The 23,771-nt window shown below is 55.3% G+C and overlaps 1 protein-coding gene across 8 annotated transcripts in view; it reads right to left on the reverse strand.

Moving 5' to 3' along the window:
* Positions 1 to 1,324: 1,324 nt before the first annotated feature.
* The window catches only part of PRDM15 (PR/SET domain 15), a 59,270-nt gene continuing 36,823 nt past the window's right edge, over positions 1,325 to 23,771 (reverse strand). For 6 of the 8 annotated variants that reach the window (XM_082458763.1, XM_082458762.1, XM_082458759.1 and 3 more), the window contains 12 exons: positions 22,159 to 22,256; positions 19,834 to 19,965; positions 19,117 to 19,251; positions 18,212 to 18,375; positions 17,241 to 17,320; positions 16,846 to 16,965; positions 13,728 to 13,859; positions 12,057 to 12,140; positions 11,485 to 11,660; positions 7,014 to 7,094; positions 5,195 to 5,404; positions 1,325 to 4,368 (listed from right to left, as the gene is read on the reverse strand). In XM_082458763.1, the coding sequence (XP_082314889.1) occupies positions 3,898 to 4,368; positions 5,195 to 5,404; positions 7,014 to 7,094; positions 11,485 to 11,660; positions 12,057 to 12,140; positions 13,728 to 13,859; positions 16,846 to 16,965; positions 17,241 to 17,320; positions 18,212 to 18,375; positions 19,117 to 19,251; positions 19,834 to 19,965; positions 22,159 to 22,256 (1,883 nt within the window). In that variant the 3' untranslated portion in view covers positions 1,325 to 3,897. Of the gene's footprint in view, positions 4,515 to 5,194; positions 5,405 to 7,013; positions 7,095 to 11,484; positions 11,661 to 12,056; positions 12,141 to 13,727; positions 13,860 to 16,845; positions 16,966 to 17,240; positions 17,321 to 18,211; positions 18,376 to 19,116; positions 19,252 to 19,833; positions 19,966 to 22,158; positions 22,257 to 23,771 lie in introns of all 8 variants that reach the window. The other 2 variants (XM_082458765.1, XM_082458764.1) reach the window with 2 other exon arrangements.

Below are 23,771 nucleotides of genomic sequence, written 5' to 3' on the forward strand. Positions count from 1 at the left end.
CCCATGGAGACGGGGGTCCGTCTCCCTCCTTATGGAGCAAATGTGGGCAGACAGACCGCTCAGCGAGGAAGAGCAGGAGGCTTGGTGCCCAGGCAGTCTGGATGTGGGGCGCCTGCCCTCAAGTGTTGTCTGGACGCCAGAGGCCTGCACCTGGGACTGTAGGGCCCCGGCTCGGGGAGGAGAAGCCTCAGGTCCATGGGTACCAGGGCTCGGGGGGGAGGGGTGGTCCCAGCCAGCTCGCTGTGCGGGTCACCCAGGTAATTCTGCTGCCTGCAGCACACGCAGGTCAGGTCATTGGCTGTCGTTCCAGGACCTCCTGATGTGGAGGCGCTCAAGCCAGATGCAAACACCCACACGAGGAAGCAGCCAGTGGCCCAGCGGGCTCCCCCTTTCTAGTGGAATGGGCGGCACATACAAGAACACGCTCACAATCTGCTGGACGTTCAGGGGTGAATCCTATTCACCGGCAGAAGAATTAGCTGCTACCAGCTGTTCTCTAAGATACAACTGAAGAACCTACAACAAGGTTCTTGTAATTCAAATCCTTAGACGATTGGATGACACTGCAGGTGTTTCATAACTTTAAGATGACTCTTCCTAACAAACCGGAACGTATCATTATTTGATCAATAAAATACGGGACTGTTCCAGACCACGTGCCCTAAGAAACGCCTTGCTTACTAAGTTCTCCCCTCTCTCTGGCTGCTCACCTTTTTTTGTGTCCATTCTCTCCATCTAAGCTTTACGAAAAATGCTACAACCACTTGCTTTGTTGCTTTCAAACAAACAAACCCTTGCGAAAGCTTCTGATATCTCAGTATCTTGTTTACTTTCAATGTTTGGGTCATTTAAAATAATCCAAACATTTCACAGGGTCTGAACTATATGGGAATTACAACCGTTCTCAAAATATACCAAGTGTGTCCACTACTTGGAATGGGCGGTCTGAGCAGAGGGCCAGCAATGGAAAAACACAGCTCATGGCAACTTTTATTTGTCGCTATACAAACTAATGGGACACGAAATACACGTGACCTCTCAGCCTTGACGCCTTTCAAAATCCAACAGGAAAATCACTGACACGGCCCTGAGCTGGGAGCCTCGAGCTCTGGCCGCTGTGACTGTGAAGTCCGTGCACCTGCCTCCCGGACCCCGAATCCTCCAAGGCGGGTCCCTGTCGGTCACAGTGGAGGGGCACCCGGCACGAGGAACACGTCCCACTCGGGGCCCCCGTCCCCTCCTTGCCTCAGGGACACGCAATCCCGGGGGCCTGCTCTGCAAGGCTCACACCGTGGGGTGGCACAGAACGACACAACTTCACAAATTCACTGGCCAAAACCAAGCTTCTGTTTATTAATTTAGAATAACCCCGAGGGATTCACAGAGCTCAGTGGTCACAACGGCTCCATCTAATTTCCTCCTATGGATACAGCTGTGCACTGGGATTAGTTAAAAAAAAGTAAATCTTTTCCATCAGGAAACAGTGATAGAGGTGCAGAACAGTCTACAGCTGATAACTCTTTTGGCTGAGGAGTACTTTCTATTTTTTATTTTTTGCTTCCCAGTTTCTTATATGCAAATTCATAGCAACTGTTTTAAGACAACACAAACCTATTTTGCCTCAGACAGTGACCCTATTAGACCAAATGTTTCTACAGAAAACTCAGGAGTCAATTTGATTTTTACTTAAGAGTTCTCACTTATTGTAACAGGAAGTATGATTAAGCATCTGTGTAGTTAAATAAATGGCGGGAAGTACACTGGGGTCACACAACCTAAATCAGGTTCTTTAAAGACATCTGATGCGTTCTTACTCTAAGCATAAAAACAACTTCTCTTAAAAAAATAAAATTGTGATTTAAAAGGCCTTTGTTTCATAGGGGAGAGGAATAAAAGATAAATGCTAGCGGGTGTTCAATCATGTTTGGATTTTTTACTTGGTCATTCATCCCTTATATTCTGCAAATGCAAAAGGAAACGGTCAGCGATTTTTAAGAAAATACCTTAGGAACCTTGGCGCTTTTGATGATTCCACGGATACCTGGACCACTTACATTTGGAGAACAGAGACAATACTTAGAAAGTATATCACCCCCAGCCCAAGTTCATTTGATGAAACTATTATGTATAAAGCAGTTAATTATATACATAAATAACATAAAAATAATTATCATAAATTAAACGTCAAACAATCTCCCACTACTAATTCAAGGGAGAGGTGCGAGTCGGGAGTTACCAGTGAGCTGGGTGTGGAGGGTGCACCCTGAAGCCCCTTTCACATGCTGCGTGGGTGATGAACTTAGTTCACGAAAGCATGTATTGCACAAATCAAAGCCTAGCCCCCTCCTCAAAATCTTGCGATTTGGAATGAAGCGAAGTGCTGAGAACGTTGCATTTTGCATAACAGGTTGTCCGTAGCCTCACTAGCAGCATAAGGTTATTCTGCCTCATTTATCCACTACTGACGGTCTCCCAAACAATGCAGGATCGGGGACAAATATTGATCAGGACAAAGTAAGGCAAACGTATCATTTCATTCTGGACAGCGTTAAAGCATCAGGAGGGTGGAAATCAAGCTTCTTTGCCCGCCTCTGTTTCCCTGGCTGGGCGGTGGGAGGGCTGGCTGCCGGCTGCCACCTTGGTGGCCCTGAGCCTCACCTGCCACTTCTGAGACGGGCGCACATGTGTGAAAGCGCGTCCCCCGGGGGAGCAGAGTCCCCGTCGCTCAGCACATTCATTCATTCATTCGTTAGGGGCACTGACGCTTCTACTGGTCAGCTAATAGCCTTTCTGCTTTCATACTACTTGGCAGGAAATAGCACTGTCTTCGTATTTCAGAGAAACCTATACCTTTCTTGGGTAAAGAGCCAAGCTCGTTCAACATTTTTATAGAAAACTGGTCTTGAAACACACCAACCTTTGGAATTAAAGTTTAAACAGAAAAAAGACATGAATTTCTCCCCTGTTCTCTAGTGCAGGGGATTCTGGCTGTGCCTCAGCCATAATAAATATATTTGGATGGCAGAGAATCCTGAGGCAACTCCAAGGAGCCTCCAGAAGGGTCAGCATGAGGCTCACGGCCCCTGCATCAGGGCAGCCGTGTAGAGCTGGACGGGGACCCACAGTCCCACAGTGCAAACGACTTCTGTGTGTTAAAGGAAAATAGAGGACGACGTGGCCTCCGCAATCTCGATCACACAAGGTATGCTCGAGATGAAGTTTAAAAAAAAAAAAGGAAAGAGCCATACTGAAAATCGATTCACGAATTCTATCACCAAGATGCCTTGGTCGGTGACCTCACGTGACCCCTTGCCAGAGAGGAACTCGTGAAGGCCAGAGGAGGGGCGTCCGCTCCCACAGGGCATCTTCCCACATGGTTTCAGCCCAAAGGTGCAGAATGAATTTGACTCAGCTCAAATTTCAAAGAGAGTAAACATTACTTGAACTCCTATCTGCTCATTAGCAAAAAATGTCCAGGAGCCAGGAGAAAACTGGCTACATTTTCACACAGTAGCGGAGCCCTAAAGGGAAAAATGAAACAAGCCACTTACATCCCTAATAACATACAGGTCTTACCCGGCTGCTCCTCTCTGGGTTTCCTTTCCCCAAACCCTGTGTCCATCCGCGTCCTGGGAGGGAAGCCTGGGGGCCTGGCCTTGCCGGGCAGAGCATGGGGCCTCAGGGGGACCTGCTCGGGGTCACTTCTGAGTTCAGCTGACAGACTGTGATGGTTGTTGGGGAATTTGGAGATAATGCTGCAAAAGCTAAGTCAACCTTACTGATACTGCAACGTACGGTGTTTTGTTTTTTGTTTGGTATCCAGCAAACAAATCTCAAATAAAAACAAAAACAGACCACCTGTCTGTGGTTCTCTCCCCCAGGTCCCCGCCAGGTGACTCAGTAGCTGTACATCTGCGGCTGCTGCTCGGCCGGCACCGGGGGCTGGGCGGCCTGCGGGGCGGGGGCCGGGGGCGGCAGCACGTCTGTCTGGGGCACCGCCCGCCAGGTGAGCGGGTGCTGCTCGCCGAGCTGGCTCCCCAGGGGCGTGATGGAGTTGACCAGGGTGGTCAGGTTGATGAAGTGGGCCACCGACTGCGGATTCGAGGCTTCCGGCTGGGGGTGGATCTGGAGGTCGTTCTGGCGGTTGTGCAGCATGGCAGAGCCGCTGACGGTGTCAAAGGTCACGGTCAGGATGGAGTTGTCCAGCTGCAGCTGGCGCTCCGGGGTGGTCAGGTGCCCGACGGCCACCGGCTGGAGGTTGGTAAACTGAGTCCCGGCCGCGGTGGTGATGGGGGTCACGGTGATGTTGGTCAGGCCGACGGAGCTCGACGGGGTGGTCACATTGGGGTCACCCAGCGTCACCACCACCTGGAAGAGTCACGCACAACACGGGACCATTAGTTCCTGCAGAATCGAGAACAAGAGCAGCTTCCTGTGCTGTACTTTGTCACGGAGGCCATCTCGTGATGCTGGAAATCATCACACTCCTGGCCCAAAGGGAGGAGGTAAAACACCTGCTGGTGAGAGATTAAACCAAGTTCATTTTTCCGGGAAAAAGAATCCTAGTGAAAAAGAGAAACAAGATACAGACACGATCATCGAGGCCATCAGCTGGAACTGAGAAACAAAGGATTTCAGCAGCTAGGAAAAAAACCAGAAAAAAGTAATGAGAAAAACAGAGTGCATTCTTCACTGTCTCTTAACTTCTGTGAAGTGATGATGGTAAGTGGAAATCCCAACTGTAAAGGTCAGAAGGGCAGTGAACCAATGTGCAGTGCAAGAGCTAATGAATGAAAAAGAAGGCAATGCTCTTCCCCACAGGCAGGGATGAAACGCAGGAACGCCTGCAACCAGGATGACCAGGGCCAGTCGAGGGAGGTGCGGCGTCCGACACATGCCGACCAGGAGCTGGGGGCCTCGAAACCCCAGCGGGGAAGCTTTGGTTAAAAGCAGCAGACTGGCCGGCCGCACGCCCTGGCGTGCAGGGTCGGGCCCTCCCCGACTGGCCGGCACGCTCAGGCCATTGAGAACCTCCCCAGACTAGACACAGCCCCGTTCCCAACCAGGGAGGATGGCTGTGACTTCTGGGTCTAAGCTGGGAAACGCTCATGGGGAAACGGGGCACGTGCTGACCACGGCCAGAGTCCAAGCCCCCCACACCCGGGGCCCCCAGCTCAGCACAGGGAGCGGCGACCTGCTGGATGCTCTGCACCGCAGAGTTGGTCTCGTCCCCGACGCCGCCCGAGAACGTGGCCTCCTTCTCCGAGAACTCGCTGAAGGCGGCCTCCTCGGGCCCCGCGGCGCCGGCCTCCTCCTCTAGCTTCTGCTTCCTCTTGTGAGTCCTCCTGGCGGCTTTCCCGTGCTTCCCTTCCGCCAGGTCCTCCTGCTCCAGACTCAACTCAGGCTGCAGGAAGAGAAGGCGCGACAACGGCGGCTCAACGGGCCGTGTCCCCGAGGCGGCCAGCGCATCCCGGCCCTGTTCCTGGACACCAGGTGGCCAGGCCTGTCTGCTGACTTGCACTTCTAAGGACGGGGGCAAGTTCCTGTTGCTTTCAGTTGCTTTTCTTTCAAGTGAAGGATTTGAGATCCAAGTCATATTTTTAAAAGCCGCATTTTGTGCTGAAATAGAAACATCTCTAAAAACAGATTTTTTGAGCCACTGTTTCAGCCCTGTTGAGCTCAGTCTGAGACTGAAAAATGCTTTCGCATCAGGACTCTCATCCCCTGGCTGAAACAAATTCACTGCGGACACAATCTTGGATCAAAATGAGGCTGACCGCGAGAATTGTACGGTCACCTTTTCTGGGGACAGCAAATAGGGCCCAGCGGTAATGGTGACCCCAGACGGGTGCCCTGCACATGTCTTCTTGAGCTGCTAAGTGTGGCTTGTTTTCCGACCTACAGCTAGGCTGGCCCAGCATCACGGAGGCCGCTGAGCCATGGTGGCCAGCAAGGCTCTCCACCCCGGTCACCCACCACCCCTCCTGGTCCTCGGCACCCTCCATGAGACTTGCTCCCACCCAGTGGCAGGCAGACCCTGAGGAGGCCTGCCAGGACACGGCCACTGAGGGATTGCCCTGGTCAGGGGTGGGCGTGGTCCTGGCCCTCCGGGGCTGCTGAGGCGTGGGGCACGGCGGCTCAGTATAACCGGCCACTGAGCGCCGCGCCCAAAGCTCCGTTGCAAAACACAGAGGTATAAACGTGATTTTCAAATAACCGAGAGCATGACACGTTTCCTTTAAAATAAGAGAAGCTCTTTATATAAAGGTATTAACTAAAAATTCCTTTTAAAAGTAAGTTCGCCTAATACATTGAAAGTTATTTCGCTTCTAATCATCTAATCGTGCTAATACGCTTTTCTGGAAACCACCTGTGATGGTTAAGTTGAAGTGTCAACGTGGCTGGGCTCGGGTGCCCGGCTGGGGGTCTGAACACCAGTCTAGAGGCTGCCGTGAAGGTGTTTTTCAGATGTGATTAACACTGAAATCGGTGGGTACTGAGTCATGCCGCGCACCCCCTGCAATGTGGGTGGGCCTCGTCCCATCGGGCGAAGGCCTCGAGCGCGAAGACCGAAGCTCCCAGAGGAAGAGGGAACTCTGTCTCCAGAGGGACCTCGGGCACAGCATCAACTCCTCCTGGGTCTCCAGCCTCCGGCCCGTCCTGCAAGTTCTGGACTTGCCAGCTCCACACTCGTGGGCGCCAATTCCTTACAATAAATCTAATTGTCTCTGTACACACATGTACACACGTGTACACACGCTCTCTAGTGACTGTTTTCTCTGGGGACTGTGACTTAAGAAACCATCTATTCTCCAAAAGGAAATATGTCAGGATTCAGAAAACTGAAATTCTAGAAACTTTTACAGAAACTCAAAGGCTCCTGGGGTGATGACCAACTGATAAAACAGAGGCAAACGAGCGTGAAACGTGGGGTTTTTTCCCAAAGGCTGCTCAGGACACCTGCTGGGGCCCCTCAGGTGAGGCGTCCCGGGCCCCACGTGCACAGGGCTCACCTGGACGATACCGATGGAAGAGGCGTCAATGGTGGTGGTCTCGGGGAGGTGGTCCAGGTCGTCGATCCTCACGGCCAGGACCTAGGAGTGACCACAGGGCAGTGAGCCCGGGACACCACGCCGGAAGGCCCAGGCTCAGGTCAGGCGGGACCCAGACACGCGCTGACAGGCCGCCACCCTCAAAGGCACCCACGCCCTCACGGGCCCTGCTCGGGACTTGAAAACCTGGATTCCACAGTCCCGTCCGGGCTCTCCTTCCCTCCTCCCAGGTCCCCTCTCTTCAAGTTTCTGCTGCGCTCTCACACACGGGGGTGTCACCTCGCCCCTGTCCATGTGTCACTGCACTGTCCACCACTCGAGGGTGGAGACTATTCCTTCCCTTTTAGTTTAGTGAAAACACTAACGTGCACAGCGCATAATGCATAGTGTATTCTCACTCAATCTTGTTCTTTCAAACCGAGAGCGGAGCGGGATAAGACACAGTACAGGAAACCTGTCCTACAAGGAACCATCAAAAATGAGACATTTACACTGTAAACGCCTGACTTTTCTACCTGAGAAGTAGAGCAGTCCAGGTAGTTTCACTGGTCATTTCTGATGAAGTGCACCTGTGAGCTGCACTGGCCGGTCCCCAGCACGCAGGCCCTTACGCCACGACACACGCCCGTGGCCCGCCCGGTCATCCCTGAACCTCATCCACACACCTGCTGACGCCGGCTGTACCATGACTGCGAACACTTAAGTGAACAAATCACAGGTGGGGCGACGGACCCTGAGCGCAGAGAGAACGGAACCCCTGGGAGGGAGGTGTGATAACGGGGAGTTGCTGAAGGGAAGTGCCGTGGAAAAACTATACGAGACCAGGGAAACCAGGAAAGTCTAGCTGCACGGGCTCTTCAGCCAAATGGCTCTGCAAGCATCTTTACATTTTTGCTCAACAAAAATTAAGAACAAAATTATAGGCTATACATAGCGGGTGTGGCGCATTTAAGAAGAAAGATGGGGAGCTGCATTTCCGGACTTAGGTTCCAAGACCAGGGCTGGGCCTTCTCTGAAAGGACGGCCAGCAATGTGGTCGTGGTCATGTGTGTTTCAACATAAATCCTGATGTGGCGCTGAGGACCCAAGTGTGACTGCAATGCTGCAAAGCTGAGTCACAGCAGCCAGAAGCCACCAACTGTCCTCTCCCACCATCACCGTCACCACCTCCATCGCCGCCACCACCGTCACTGTCACCACCACCTCCACCACTGTCGCCACCCCATCACTGTCACCACCACCATCACCTCCAGCACCGTCACTGTCACCACCACCACCATCTCCAGCACTGTCACTGTCACCACCACCTCCACCACTGTCGCCACCCTATCACTGTCACCACCACCATCACCTCCAGCACTGTCACTGTCACCACCACCATCACCTGCACCACTGTCACTGTCACCACCACCACCACCTCCAGCACTGTCACTGTCACCACCACCATCACCTCCAGCACTGTCACCACCATCACCTCCAGCACTGTCACTGTCACCACCATCACCTCCACCACTGTCACTGTCACCACCACCATCACCTCCACCACTGTCACTGTCACCACCACCATCACCTCCACCACCATCACCGTCACCACCACCATCACCTCCACCACCGTCACCGTCACCACCACCATCACCTCCACCACCGTCACCACCACCACCTCCAGCACCGTCACTGTCACCACCACCATCACCTCCACCACTGTCACTGTCACCACCACCATTACCTTCACCACTGTCACTGTCACCACCATCACCTCCACCACCATCACTGTCACCACCATCATCACCTCCACCACTGTCACTGTCACCACCACCATCACCTCCACCACTGTCCCTGTCACCACCATCACCTCCAGCACCGTCACCATCACCATCACCTCCAGCACTGTCACTGTCACCACCATCACCTCCACCACTGTCACTGTCACCACCACCTCCATCATCAACAACGACATCATCAGTGTCCTAGTCACACAGTCTGGAAGCTGATGCCATGAAAAACAACCACAGGAGCATTTGCTGGCTTTGCTCTTATTCGGAGAGGAGACCACGCATGCAAAGTACTTTGTGTGTTTGAATTTTTTTAAATGTACCATTCACTCAAAGCAGAGGGAAAGACCATACCTTGAAGTAATAAAATCGTATCAATTCTGAAAGGTCTCAAATATGTGAAAGCAGTTTACGCTTAACACCTTAGCCGGCCTCCACGGGACCCCCGCCCCCGAGCCTGTGCCCAGCACTGCGTGGCCCCCTGCCCCGCACCCCTGCACAGCCGGACCCCGGGGCGGCACCCACACGGCAGCAGAGCCCTTCCTCGGCCTCGCTCCATCTATTCCTCTCTGTCTGGCTTGTCTGCGTCCTACCCCTCCCTCTGTCTCCCACCCTAGACGGTCGGTCCAGGAGGACGGGGCGCACCCTGTCCGGCCGGTCACCAGCGCTCATCCCCGCAGGCACTTAGCTGTATCTGTCTGAGCAACACAGAAGGAAATGACAGAGAAACATCAGAGGATCAAAGCGGGAAGAGGCTGAAGGCTTCAGAGACAAAAGGGACGGAGGACAGAGCCCCGACAGAGGAGCGCTCTGTCTGCTGGAGTCCCCCCCAGAGCGCTGTGCCGCCGGCATGGTGGGCGCGACAGGAGGAGGCGCAAGGAGGTGGCCGCAGAGGGGCAGGCTAGGAAGTGACGTCAGCCAGACGAAAGCGTCTGCCGAGCTGCCCTGCACCCGCAAGGCCTCCCGCACCCAGCAACGTGCCTCACACGACCCGTCTGCAAAAACTGCCGTGCACGCTGTTAGCACGTGTAGCTACAAACACCCACACGTAACCAAGAAATCACTCCCACACGTCACGAGCCCCCAGGGGAGCCTGCAGCGCCGGCCCTGGGCCCCGAGACCTGGAGGGCGCTGTCTGCCGACACTTCGGGCTCCTGCTCCCAACTTTGTTTTTCTAGGTGGAAACGCTACCTGGCCACTCGGTGAAAAGGGCCAGGAGTAAGGAGAGCGAAGCTGGTGGAGCCCCAGCTCCCCGTGCTGAGCGGCAAGAGGTCGGGGTCAAGGTAACGCAAGAAAAAGACGCACTTACCACCCAAATGAGGCAGAGGGTGCTTTTATAATTGCGAAAGTAACCCATGTTCGCTAGAGGAAATTATTTAAAATGGAGAACAAGATAAGAAATAACCAAAACTTCAACGCCAGGAGAAGACCACTGTGTAATGTTTTCGTCCTTTCTTGTTTCGCCCACCCCATTCATGTTACATAGATGAGTATCCCATAAACACACACAACGTGAATGACATCCCCTGTATACACATGCAGTACACGCACGGAGTGTACGGCTCTCTTACAACAAACACTCACACCTTCACTCAGAGTTCGCTGCAAACACGTTACATTCAGGCACATCACTAAACTACCACTAACTTAATCACATTCCGCTTGCTGGACGTTGAGGGGTCCAAGTCGTCACTTATAAAACACTGGAGGGATGGTGCCACTACCCCCCGGGAGGACACGCCTCGGCCGGGCGCCCGGCTCACGCCCGCCGCACGGGCATTTTGAATCTGAGAACCTCCGCTAATTCAACGGAGGAAGGATGGCACCTTCTACTGTTAAAGGCTTTCTCCTGTGTCTTAACCACAGGTGTTTCCTTTCATGAATCTCCGTGGGCACACTGGGTTCTCCGTGTTCTTCTCATGGAATGCATATTACCTTTAATGTTAACAGTTTCTATCTGTTAACAGTAGTAATATCTTAACACATTTTTTCCGTTTTCCCTTTGACCTACAGAAGTTCTAAATGTTATGCCGCTTAGTCAAATCATTTGTTCGAGACTTCTTTCACCACTTTTGCGCTTAGAAAGTTCCCACCTTTCAGTGATATAATTATTTTCCTGTACTTTCTTCTAGTTTTGTTTTTCAGTTTACTTCTTTTTAAAAAGCATTAAATTCTCCAGTGCCCTGGACCTGCCTTTAGAACCAGCCCCCGGGTGAGCCAGGGTCTATCTGCCTCCATACAGCTTCTCCCCCTCGGTCCCCAGGGCCACCTTCTAATCAGCCCCTAACACCACACGGAGGCTCCCCGTCCTGCATCTTTTTTAGTTGCCCAAAGGGAGGAAAGGGGGAGGGGTCAGGGTGGTACTCCCGTCTCGTTGTAATTCCAGCGAGAATGTAATTTATAACCTCAGCAGAAAACACGTCCCAGGCTCTTCCGTTCACTCACTCGTTCAGCGCCGTCGGCGCGCAGGCAGAGGGGAGTTGCCAGGCCCAGGCCCCGCCTGGAGGAACCACGGGCCAGCGAGGGGCAGGGATGGTGAGCCAGGACGGCGGGGCCTCTGAGCAGGAGCCGCCACCGGGCAGAGGGCAGATGGCAGAGGGGCCGGGCCTGCGTGGGGAGGCGGGGGGAGGCAGGCAGAGGGCCGCCCCGCCCAGGCTCACCTCGGGGTGCTTGCGCCGCATGTGTCTGCTCATGGAAGCCCTGGTGGACACCTTGGTCCCGCACAGCTGGCAGCTCTGGGCCTCTACCTTGTCGTGGGTGAGCTGCACGTGCTTCTGCAGCATGTACTCGGTGACGTACTTCTTGTCGCACACGGAGCACGTCCACTGCTTGCCCACTTCCCACGCGCACGGGCCGGAAGAGAAAGCACGGGTCGTGAGCGGGGTCAGCCTGTGCACGTGCGGCCAGGGTTGCCGGCCGGGTCACCCACCCGCTGGTCAGGCCGCGGGACAGGCAGCGCGGCCTCCTCCCCTCCTGGAGCCCAGTCGCTACTCCAATGTCTGAAAATTCAAGTTTCGGACAATGTCCGAAAATTTTGAAAATTCAAAATTTCCAATGTCCGAAAATTCTGATGGGCTGAGTTTTGGGGGGCAAGGGGCCATCGTTAAGGCAGAACAGCACCAAAATATCTGAAAAAGCCTATCACAGTCATGCCATGCCCACCGCGCACGCTCCGATGGCCTCAGCGGAGACAGCGGCGGGCGGCCGGCCGGTCCCCAGGTGCCCCGCTTACCCGTGTGGATGAGCTTGTGCGTCTCCATCGTGTTTCTCTCACTGAAAGTTTTTCCGCACAGTTCGCACATGAAATCTTTAATCCCTGCAGAAAAAGGCACACTTAATTTCACGCTTCACGAGTGTTTTAGCTACACACAGAAGCTGTCTTGTCCTTGACACATTTCCGTATTTGCAGAAGCTGCACAGGAGGTAAACTACCAGGAGAGAGCAGACAGTAAATGCTCATTCCCACACGCGACCCGCACGCTGTGGCTTGAAAGCTACCCTACGGCTGGCACGCAGGCGAGCTCCTTCCGCAGAAGGAGTGACAAGGACAGTTTAAGCCCGAGGCCCACAGACTGCCACGGAGTCTCAGCAGAATCCGATTCAATGAGCTTACTCTGCACAGCTCGCGACCAGGGAAGGCAGGGCCACGTTTATGACACGTTTAAGGCTTCCACCGGCTTCGTTCCAGTCCTGAGTGTTCAGATCAGTCACTCGGTCTGGGATGAACACCCTGCCTGCCTGCAACCTGGCAACGAAGCATCAAGGCATCGGACTGTTTCTCTCCCCAAACTGACAAGAAGGTGAATCCTTAGAATGCCTTTGAAATAAATGTTTCCCCCCAAATGGAAAACTAGGTAAGTGATTTTCAAGGTCCACTCATCTCGGACTTATCTTGGCCCTGTATTCAGCGAACCCCTCGTATGGTCACCGTGGCTCTCGGAGGCCAGAGGCCACTACAGCCCAGCAGGTGCAGTGTTGTGAGACCCGAGAGGAGGTGCAGGACCCAGTCCCAGGGGGTGAACGCTTCCTAGAAAAGGGGAAGCGAAACAGATGAGCCTCCCCAGGAAGAGGAGGGCAGCACACTTTTGTGAAAGCCCAGTGCCCTGGGGGCTGGAATTCCAGGAGGACCCAAAGCAGACCTGCGTGGTGGCCTGGACAGCCCTGGGGGCAGTGAAAGCGGTGGGCGCACAGGTAAGCTGGGCCAGGCAGTGGCAGGACTCAAGTCCATTTTAGGGAGAACACGGAACCAACCAGAGGCTCCTACCAAAAACTTCAGACACAACTCCATCACCCAGGGATAACCGTCTCTCACTCCGCTGTCGATCTTAATCCTCTTATACACACACGTTCATCCATACACAAATGTTTTCTAAAACAATGAACTCATGTGTTGTAGAGGCCGTTTTTTCTCCCACTGGATCATGAATGTCTGTGTAAGTTAACGTATGATTCCATCACTTGCAGGGGTGCGCTGTCCCTCATGGTGAACACACCATAATTTAGCCACTGCCCTACTGAAGGACACTGAAGATGGCCCAGTCTCCTGTCCAGACGACAGGATGACCAGTGTGTACACACGCCCCGGGCCCCTGTCTGATGGTTTCTCCCTCACACGCTCCTGCAGGGAGACGGCTGAGTGGGTGGGAAGGCGCTGAGGACAGCTAGCTGGGCGGTTAACCCGAGCTCCGTGAGGGCGCACAAGGATGGAGGGTGCTTGCAGGGACCGGGAGCTCCTGAGAAACCGGCGACCTAACCAACCCACCGCCGAGAGCTTGATCAGGAAGCCTGGGGCCTGCTGGGAGCTAAATACCGTAAGGAGCGGCGGCGGCTGCTTTCCGAGCTGCACCTGCACCGCTGAGCTGGCCCCTCTCCGCGAGAGCGCCGCGGCCGGGGGCGGACTCACCCGTGTGCCGCTTGTAGTGCTTGAGCATGTTGACCTTCTGCGCGAACTTGCGGTGGCACTCCCTGCACTCGTACTCCTTGATGCCCTTGTGCAGCTTCATGTGGTGGCGCAGCGCGTGCTTGGTCTTCATGCCTGCGGGACGGAGCGGAGTGGGTCTTCGGGGGCCCCCGCCCCCCACAATGCCCGCCCCAGCCCTGCCACGGACCCCAGCGGCGCACGCACCCCGCCCCCTCGCCCCGGCAGACACAGGTCTGGGTGAGAGCAAAGAGGAGGGACAGGGCGCGGGGGCTCGTCTCCGAGAGGACCTCCTCCACCAGCGGTGAGGCGGGCCGTGTGTCCTTGGAGGCCAGACTTAGGGGTTCGAGGCCGACTTCCAGACGGCCCGTCTCGGCAGGTGCCCGCCCAGCCCGGACGGTCAGTGCTCCCAAAAACAGGAGCTGTGGGTGGATGTGCAAATCCAACCACTGTGACCCGACTGAATCATCTGGTAGGCGGCTCCAAGTCGCCTGAAGTCCGCTGCTGATCTTGGTGATGTAAATGTTAACTAAGATTAGACACTTGAAGGTCCAAACACAGACTTTCCATCTACCTTCAGGTTAACGTAACAAAGTCGACATTTGCGGAAAGGAGCGAAATATGCTAAAACCTCCCTAACTCAGGCGCTGAAGAAGGAAAGACCCTGGTTTAGGGTTTGAATCAGTGGTGGAGGGTCTTAGGCCAGGAGACCCACCAGGTGAGCAGTGCTGGACAGGAAGGGAGGGCTGCAGGGTCTGTGGGCAAAGGGCGCCTGGGGGGCAGCCTTAGCATCTCATGGTGCATGAAGTGTTTTGAACAAATCTTCCTGTGTATCCTCGGCCACTAGTGCTATACGTGGAAACACAACAGGTATGGCGCACGGGCCTCTGCTGCCAGGTGACGGGACTCTCATTACTTCTACAGCCTCCCACTTGAATAAGACCCGGTCAGGTCCAGAATTTGCGGGGAAAATGTAAAGTATTGATAATAATAAGCAAGGGCATTTCCTGCAACATCACTTGGAATGATAAAAGACTGCACACCAAAAACCCCTGAAGATATAAATTAAAGGGTCTGGTTGTAGGAATCCACAGGATGGAATCCTATCAAGGTTTTGAGAGGAAAATTAGGGCAATATTTGCCTGATATGAACAGATCACCAAGATGGATATGGAAGTAAATAAAAAGCAAGGTATGGAAAGAACAGGTAAGCACAAGCATCTGCTTGTATGTGCCAGTGATCATAATATGAAAGTAAAATGACCACTGATAGTTTAGGATTATGGAAAATAAATATGGTAACCCAAGTATTAACACCTGCATTGTATTTAAAGTATTCAGAAGTCATGAAAGAAATCATGAAACTAAACATTAAATACATTTCAGATATAAAAATGTACATAACACAAGATGTGACCCTGACCTCAGCGCCCGCCCTGGGCACCCCTCCCTTCCCTTCCATGGCCCACTGAGCAGACTCAGGTCTCAGGTGTGGTTGCCCCCTGCCCAGCTGGGGGGACGGCCCACCACACCTGTCTACCTACAACCCTTCCCACCTCTACCCGGCTCTAGCTCTGTGGGAAAGGGGCTGGAATTGCTGCGGCAAAGATGGGGCTGCAGCTGGAGCTCCAGCCAGCACGGCCAGCACTAAGACCTGCGTAGAAACTTCTAGAAATGTCCGTGCACAACAATCAAATGCTGCTTTTGAAGAGGGTAACTGAGGTCCGAGGTGGGAATAACTGTACTTTGCATATCCATTTGTGTAAAAAAAATTTTTTTTTTGGTTAGGTGCCTGGGTTACTTTTTTTTTTTCTTTAATTTTTATTTTTTATTTTATTTTATTTATTTATTTATGGCTGTGTTGGGTCTTCGTTTCTGCGCGAGGGCTTTCTCTAATTGCGGCGAGTGGGGGCCACTCTTCATCGCGGTGCGCGGGCCTCTCACTATCGCGGCCTCTCATGTTGCGGAGCACAGGCTCCAGATGCGCAGGCTCAGCAATTGCGGCCCACGGGCCCAGACGCTCCGCGGCATGTGGGATCTTCCCAGACCAGGGCTCAAACCCGTGTCCCTTGCATTGGCAGGCAGATTCTCAACCACTGCGCCACCAGGGAAGCCCCTGGGTTACTTTTTCAATAAAACAATCTACACACTGCACACAGTTATTTTGAAGAACAGACAAGAAACTGTCACCTGTGCAGAGAGGGACTGGGGGCCGGGGGTGGGGGACTGTGCACTTTCTGCTTTTCTCTGCAGCTCTTTTAGCCTTCTACATGTAATCTTATTTTATGAAGCTAACAGGGGTTTATCCAGTGAGTGGAATTAGGGGCCATTTGTGTTTTCTTCGTACTTTCCTAAAAATCACATAAAGGAAAAAGGTAAAAACTTTATGGAATATTAAATTTTTTAAAAGACCCTCACAGCAAGGCCGATGAACTTGATCTGTCCCATATCTGAAGGAGGGTGGCACTGCCGCTCTCCACCACACAGAACACTGGCGGCCACTTGAAAGCACCAAAGGTCCGCTGCCCCCAGTCTTCCTGACAGTTCTGGTTTGTTTTCAAACAGAAATGGGTTAAAATTGTACCATGTACTGCGATTACCTTGCTTTTCCTCATTCCACTTACTGATGTGAGGTATTTTATTAATAGATTTATTATCGTTTAACGCATTTCACCTGACTGAAATAGAGGTCCCAGTCGTCACTGATAACAGTACATCACTGTCTTAATGCACAGCTGGGCCTAGTCGGTAGTTCCAGTCGGCAGTGGAGGATTTTGCGCCTATACTCAGGCCGTATGAGGGTTCTCGGATTATCCTGAACCTCAAAGAATTATGTGTGGCACTGTTTCCCTACTTTTAAAACGATTTACTTGCACTTTCATTTCACCCCATCTCCCTGCCTTTGGACGGCTTTATTTTTCTTGCTGATCCCCTTCGGGTCTTATCTTTCTTAGTAAATGACTCGGGTCTGGGTGACCCCCCCGTGTGGCCTGGCCACCCCTCCTGCCTGACGGCCAGGTCCCCCCACCTCCGTGCGCCCGCTCTTGCCTTCGCCCCTCCCCCTCCACTGAGCACACAGCCCGGGTCCCCCACCTGCCCTCACCTTTCCCACACTCGGCGCACAGGTACTCGCGGATGTTGTCATGCACGCGCATGTGCTCCTTCAGCATGTCCTTCCTTGCAAAGGACTTCCCACACTGCTCACAGGCGTGGCTTTTCACACCTACAAACAAACAGGTCAGACTTTCACAGCAGGAGATCCGCACCCACGGTCACCGCGTGATGGCAGTGACGGGGAGAAGTTTGGCCCCCCGCCTGCAGCTGGAGCAGTGCCCGCTGAGCCCTCCTTCCCCGGTCCCCACGAGGACCCAGAGGGGGCAGGGGCCGAGCGGGGGGGGAGCGGTGGCAAAGACGGACAGAGAAGCACCAGCAGGGAGGCGAGAATGACCGCTGGGCAGGGAGCAGCTCGGGCCCCTGCGTCCTCCCAGGCACGGCTACCTGTGTGGATGAGTTTGTGCCGCTCCAAGTTCCCGATGCTGTTGAAGATCCGCCCGCAGATCTCGCATGGGTGGATGTACCTGAAACCAGACACAGGCTCAGGACGGCCCGCACAGCCTCACGGGGCCGTCAGCGGCCGAGTGCACCTGCCTGAGCGCCTCTATCAGCAGGTGGGGCATAAAAGGTGCTGGGGGGGACATGGGACCCAGAGACTTCAGCCTCCACCTGGGCTGAATCGTCCCCCTCAAAATTCACATGCTGGTGTCCTGATTCCCAGCACTGCAGAATGCGACGGTGCTTGGTGACGGGGGTCTTCACAGAGGTGGCTAAGTTAAAATTGAGGTCCTCACGACAGGCCCTAATCCAGTATGACTGGTGCCCTTATAAACAGGGGCACAGAGACACGCACAGAGGGAAGGCCACGAGGACACAGGGAGAAGATGGCAGCCACACGCCAAGGAGAGAGCCTGGGACAGATGCTCCCTCACGGTCACAGAAGGAAGCAGAAGATCTGCTGCATCTAGAACGTCCGGCCTTCAGCACTGAGATAATACATTTCTGCTGCTCAAGCTGCCCACTCGGCAGCCCGGGCAGACTACTCAGCTCTAAACAGGGCTGTTGCCTGACTTGCTTGGACACACAGCGCTGATCACGGGCTGTAGCCAGATGTGGGACTGACACTCATGAAACCTAATTACTGTGGGGCAAAGGGGCTCTGGTCGTACGTAGGCAGGGCCTGCAACGCGGTTCCCTGTGCCGGGGGTCCGGGAAGGCGTGCAAGCTGGGAGAGGCCTGATGACCCACGAAGGAGCGAGGCCAGTGCTTCCCCCAGACCCGCCCAGGGCTCCCGGAGGAGAGACGACTTGCTCTACGCTCCGGACGGCTGATTTGAGCACCTGCCTCTCTGCAAGGAAGCCAGCCCTCCCTCCGCACCACCCTAGACCAGGGAGCCCCCGCCCGGGGGGCCTCACTTCTGCACGTTGGGGTCAGGCAGGTTCTCGCGGTGGATGACCATGTGGGCGTGGTAGGTGGCCTTCAGGGCGAAGCGCCGGTGGCAGATGCTGCAGCCATAGCCCTTCTCCTTGTGCACCTCCATGATGTGCTTCAGGTACTCCTTCCCGCGGCCGAAGGTGAGCTGCGGACACGCACACTGCTCACGTGCGCACGCAGCCCGGATCCCCGCGGCTAACGAAGCGCCGCCGCCACCCAGGTGCCCTGGACGCCGGGGAGAGCCCGCTGCCCAGCAGGAGAGGGGGCACTCCTGAGAGCAGGGCCAGCGGGGGGTGCATAAGCAGCAGACTCCAGGTCCTCCCGGACCTCCCGGCACGTCCCGCCCCCCCCCGCCCCCGCCGGCTTCCAGAACCCCCCTCCTCTCCACCCACCTGACCCCATCTCTCCCCCAAGCCTGAAGGCCCTGACAGGTGCACGGCCAGGTGCTGTGCCGAGCCCACGGGTGTGAACGCCCAGGGAGAACACAGGGACCTGCTCGGCAGTGGTGAACCACAGTTTCCTGAGCAGTGAAGCCGCAGAGACCACGGCCGTACAGCAACCTGCCGAAAACTCACCGCGCCCCCAGCCTCTAAGCAAGGGTACCTGCCGTGTGGGGGGCAGGCGGAGGAGAGAGGAGCCCTGGCCTGCGCCCACCTTCGTGGACACGGATCCCCACCGGTCAGCCACACAGGCACGTGTGGACCAGAATCAGACTGATTCTGAGACAGTGGTCCCCTGACGGCGGTGAGACCCATATCCACCATCCCTGAGAGCCAACGAGACCTGGGGCGCCTTCCAGGACATCTGTGAGGCGCCCCCCATGCCAGAGCCTCTGCGGGCCGGCAGCCCTGCAGCCCCAGGGCTCGAAGGCTGCAGGTCCAGTTACCTGACACCTTTTGCAGCTGTACTTGTGAGGCTCCGAGTCTGCACTCTCGTCGGAATTGTCATCATTCTCTTCCGAGGAGATCCCAATCTTGCCAATAAACTCCTCCCTCTGGTGGTCATCCATCAGCGCGATGTCCTGGAAAACAGTCACCGGGTCCAACTTCTAACATGCTTGGTGCAAGCTTTAACTGGTGATTTGCAGACCGGATGCAGAAACCGTGCCCTCGGGTCACCTGGGACAGCCCACCCCCCGATGGTAGTGCCGTCAGGCCCCGCTCGCGTTCAGGTGACTGTGAACACCAGGGCTGGAGCTGCTGGGAACAGCCACCGAGCTGGGCCTCGTCACCACCGACCACTCCCTCCCTTTTCCCTGGATCGGCACTTCTTCCCCCCGCGCCGCCCCCCGCCCCGGAGCCATGACCCCGAATCCTCCCTCCTCTCCCCACCACACCCATAAGCTCCCGTCTCACGTTCCTCAAAGGCAGGGAGGGAAGCAAATGCCCCCCGTCCCGACCCTCGACCCTCGTTCTTCTCCCGGGAGGCACCTAGCGTGGAGGGGTTTTAACGCGAGCCCTGCAGGTGGGCTGCAGGAGACACAGCAAAAAGACTCCAGAGGGCTCACCGGAAGAGTGGCAATGCGGCCACGCTGACCACGAGGGCCGGCCCCGCTCCCCCCACTCCCACCCCGTGCGGCCCCGGAAGGGGGACGCCAGCTCACCTTAAAGTGGACGTGGATGTGATCCCGGAGCACGTCCACGCGGAAGAACTTGCGCCCGCAGATCTCACAGGTGTACTTCTTGTCGCCGTGGGTCAGCAGGTGCTTGTTCATGTTGCTCCTGCAGGAGAACACCTGTGGGGAGGAGAGCCGGGTCGGAGAAGCCTGCTGCCGTGCGTGCCCGGCCCACTGGGAGGCCGTAACCGGGCACAAGAGCGCAGTTTCTCCCCAGTTTGAGCTGCAGCAACTCCTCAGTGTCTGAGACACAAAAAAATCACGTGGTGCTAGAATCATGACCGTTCAACCGTTTAAGTTGGTGCTTCCATTATAATACAGAATTAACCGTTGTCTAGTCTTCGCCATAAACGGCATTCTGCTCAATTTTATTCAGCTCACTTAAATATTTCACTAGGATGGGGGCCTACCAAGAAGACTAAGTCACAGAAACAGCTGCAGTTTTCTGAAAGCGGATATCAAAAAAGAGTTATGTCCTCATTGGGTGTTCCGTATTTCATGCACAATTCACACCGCCTCCCCCAGTTTCTCAGTGCTTCCTGTCTAAAGTGAGGCGTGTGGAGACTCGGTCATTCACCCAGTACTCATCCACTGGGTGTCCCCTCTGCTGCCCACAGGCGCGGTGCAGCCCTGCGTCCACCAGCAGAGCTCAGTGGACAAAAGCGGCAGCAGAGACGACCCCCAGGGCCCGCACTGATCTGAGAGTCTTTGCCCACACGGCCTTCGCGCCAGTGGCCGAGTAACCTGGAGAGCAGGCCTCCTTAGAGCTCACCCCGACCACGCATGGTCTCAGGAAGAGAACACGCCATGAACGAAAGGGAAACGGTTCACGAGGAACAGAGGTTAACGCCTTCACGGGACATTGCTTTTCCAAGATCTGCAGGTGACTTGGGGCCAACAGCCCTGAGACCACAGCCCAGGGAGGCTGGGCAGGAAAAGGAGTCAGCAGGGCAGGAAGATGGGCCTCCAGGGAGGGACAGAGGCTGCAGGTGTCCCCTGGCACCTGTGTCCTCCAGGCAGGCGGGGCTGGAGACAGGGGATACTTGGAAGCAATGAAGAATTCAGTTCTAGAGACATTCAGACTCTTTCACGGCCTGCCTGGACCCTCCGCGAGTGTTCAGTGAACATTTCACAGAATAAAAGGTGTCTGAATGTCAGTCACACAGCTGGCTGGTTTCACGTACACCATCTCCCAAGGACATGGAAGGGACACGGTGCCACCGCTCCTCAGAGCCGGCGGTCAGTGGGCAGAATGGGCGGGACACGTGAACACGGGGCAGCCCCCACCCACCCCTGCCCGTGAGCGGCCTGGCCTGGCCACCCGGGCTCAGGCGTGTGTTCCGTTACCCCAGCTCCCCCTCCGCCTCCAGCCCCCAAACCCACACTAAGTCAGAGCCCCAGCGCGGAGCCCACAGGCCACGCTACCCTGCGGACCTGTTGCTTTGCGGTTTGAAAACAATCAGGAAATTTCCCGTAAAAACACGGGTTTCCGTTTTCTCTTGGAAAGGTCAAAAGATCTGGCAATGCTGCCACCTGCCAGCTGGCTGGGCCGAGTCACAGATGGCCGTCCGCCCGGGCCATCACTTCTGGCGGCTGCTGTCGCTCCAGGGCCATGCGGCTCACGTGGGCTGTGCGTGGCTGAGAACCTGGGTGAGCCGAGTCACGGGAGGTGAGTCTAAGGAACGAGCAACCTCCAGCCGAGACCAGGCGTTTGTGCGCAAAGACCACCGCCATCTCACGTGGTAAGCTGACGTGGCCTGGAGGGCAGCGCCCGGACAGGGTTCCCTGTGCAGGGCTGACGTGGCCCGGGGCTGCTCGGATGGGGAGTGCACTCCGGACGTGTAGGGCCTGCTGAGGAGTGAACCCCCTCTGACGGCCAGCCCGACGCCCCGGACAGATCTGCTCGCTCGGGGCGCCGGCATCCGTGGACTGGGCATGGAGCACACGGCTGTGGCTCGGTCAGGCTCCCACTGGGAAATGCTGCAGGGGGACCGGCGCTGACCAGGAAAATAAACCCGGACATCCCGTCTCCACCAGAGGCACGTGGCTCGGGGTGCTGGAGATGGAGTGTTCGTGCCGGGGTGGCACTAGTGGAAAATCGTGGCCGAAGGGAGACGAGGCTGAGCTCCTTCCTCCACAGCAAGAGAGCAGATGACCAGAGCACCAAGTGAGGGGACGCCGTGGCTGGGGACACCAAGTACCCACTCGATCTTAACGTTCCCCCTCCCCTGCCACACGCAGTGCCTAGAGCTCTGAATCTTCCCCTAAGAAAGGGTGAGCTGTGCCCCGGGCCCCGGCCCGAGCCTGCGTTACCTTGCCGCACACCGGGCATCCTGACGGCTCCTTCCTGTAGCGCACCAGGTTCTCGCCACCGCCGGCCTCCACGTCTTCCCTCTTCACCCGCCGCACTCCTGAAACCGCACGCCCCCCGCCCGAGAGAGTCAGTATACACGAGACCTTCCCACATCAGCCAGGGTCACCTCCAGCTGACGGAGGACAGGGCTGCCCACGGGTGGGACAAAGGAGCGAGCAGGGTCACTCGTCCATGACGCACCGGCGCTCCGACACGGGACCCGGGAGGGAGGGCGGGCGGCCTGCACCGCCGACTCCGGAACCCGGGCCGCACCTGAAACTTGGAAATCCAAGGGCAGCAAGTGTCTTGAGCTTTCCACGCAGAGGAGTCAGAATGAGCTACTGGTAAGGGAGGTATTTGTGCTCAATCTAAAGGCTCAAGGGAAAGGCGGGGTTCTCAGAGGCGTCTGTAAGTAGGAGGGCATTTTTATTAAAAAGGTACTAATATTCACCCTTCAAATTAAATCAGCCCAATGAGGATCAAGGTAAAAAGTCAGAAAATAATAAAGTTTCTGTGGTTTTAAGGCATAAGTGTTCATAATTGGGATCGAAACAGACTTAGAAGTTCTCAGGAAACAGGGAATCTCTGAATAAAAGAAAGAGAGAAGTTCCTTCTCATAGTCTCTCTCTACACCACTGACCCATCCTTCTGGGACATTCCTGCACAGCTGGGCTCAAGAACGGCCAGCACGGTGGCCTGGAGACAAGTACGTCACTCCCCAAAAAGCTCCCAGCGGCGTAAAGCACACAGGTCTGAACTGGGCGTGGATTACGCTTCCGTGTAGAGGGAAGAACCACGCAACGGCCACACAGCATTCGCTCATTCCCGAGGAAAATGATCTGAGTGTGTCAGCTGTAAAATGTTGTAAGATAAAGTTGTAAAATGCAACCCACGTATCTGTCAATCAGGAAACACCTGACTTCCGGCAGTAATGGCGGCACTTATGGGCCCGCCTGGGGCTTTATCATCAGGGTCCGGTTCAACCAGCCCAGCAGGTCGGCACAACGGCCATCCCCACAACACAGGTGAGGAAACCGAGGCCCAGCGGCATGACCAAGGCCACCCAGTCACTAGGCGGACACCAGGCGCCAAGTGCAGCACCAGATCACAGATGGAAGGGGGTGGAGCTCATGAACCCACGTGAAGAAGGGCCAGGCAAAAAGCCAGAGTGCAAAGGTGATGCAGGACGTGACCAGACTCCAGGCTTGTTTTAAAAGCCATGAAGACACGTGTACACGCACGGCTGTGTGCGATGGTCAGACTTCGCGTACAACTTTGTTTTCTGACCTTTTTCCCCCGACAAGCATATACTTCATTTACAATTCTTTGTAAAATGATTTTTTTCAAACTTTTATAACAAGGTGCTCTGGTCAGTGAGTGCTGCTTACAGAGGCTGGTCAGCAAGAGGGCAGTGGGTTTTAGGGTAAAACACTAAAATGTCAAGATCACTAAAACTAAAATGCTATTTTGAAAGAGGGTCCGTCTGAGCAGGCTCTTGGAGAAAGCCTCCCAGGTAGGGCAGGTGCTCAGGACACACCTGTGGCCCGAGGTCTCCGGTCTCTCTCTTCTCTCG

The sequence above is a fragment of the Balaenoptera physalus genome (assembly GCF_965194825.1).
Source record: "Balaenoptera physalus genome assembly, chromosome: 4".
In the NCBI taxonomy this organism is placed as follows: domain Eukaryota; kingdom Metazoa; phylum Chordata; class Mammalia; order Artiodactyla; family Balaenopteridae; genus Balaenoptera; species Balaenoptera physalus.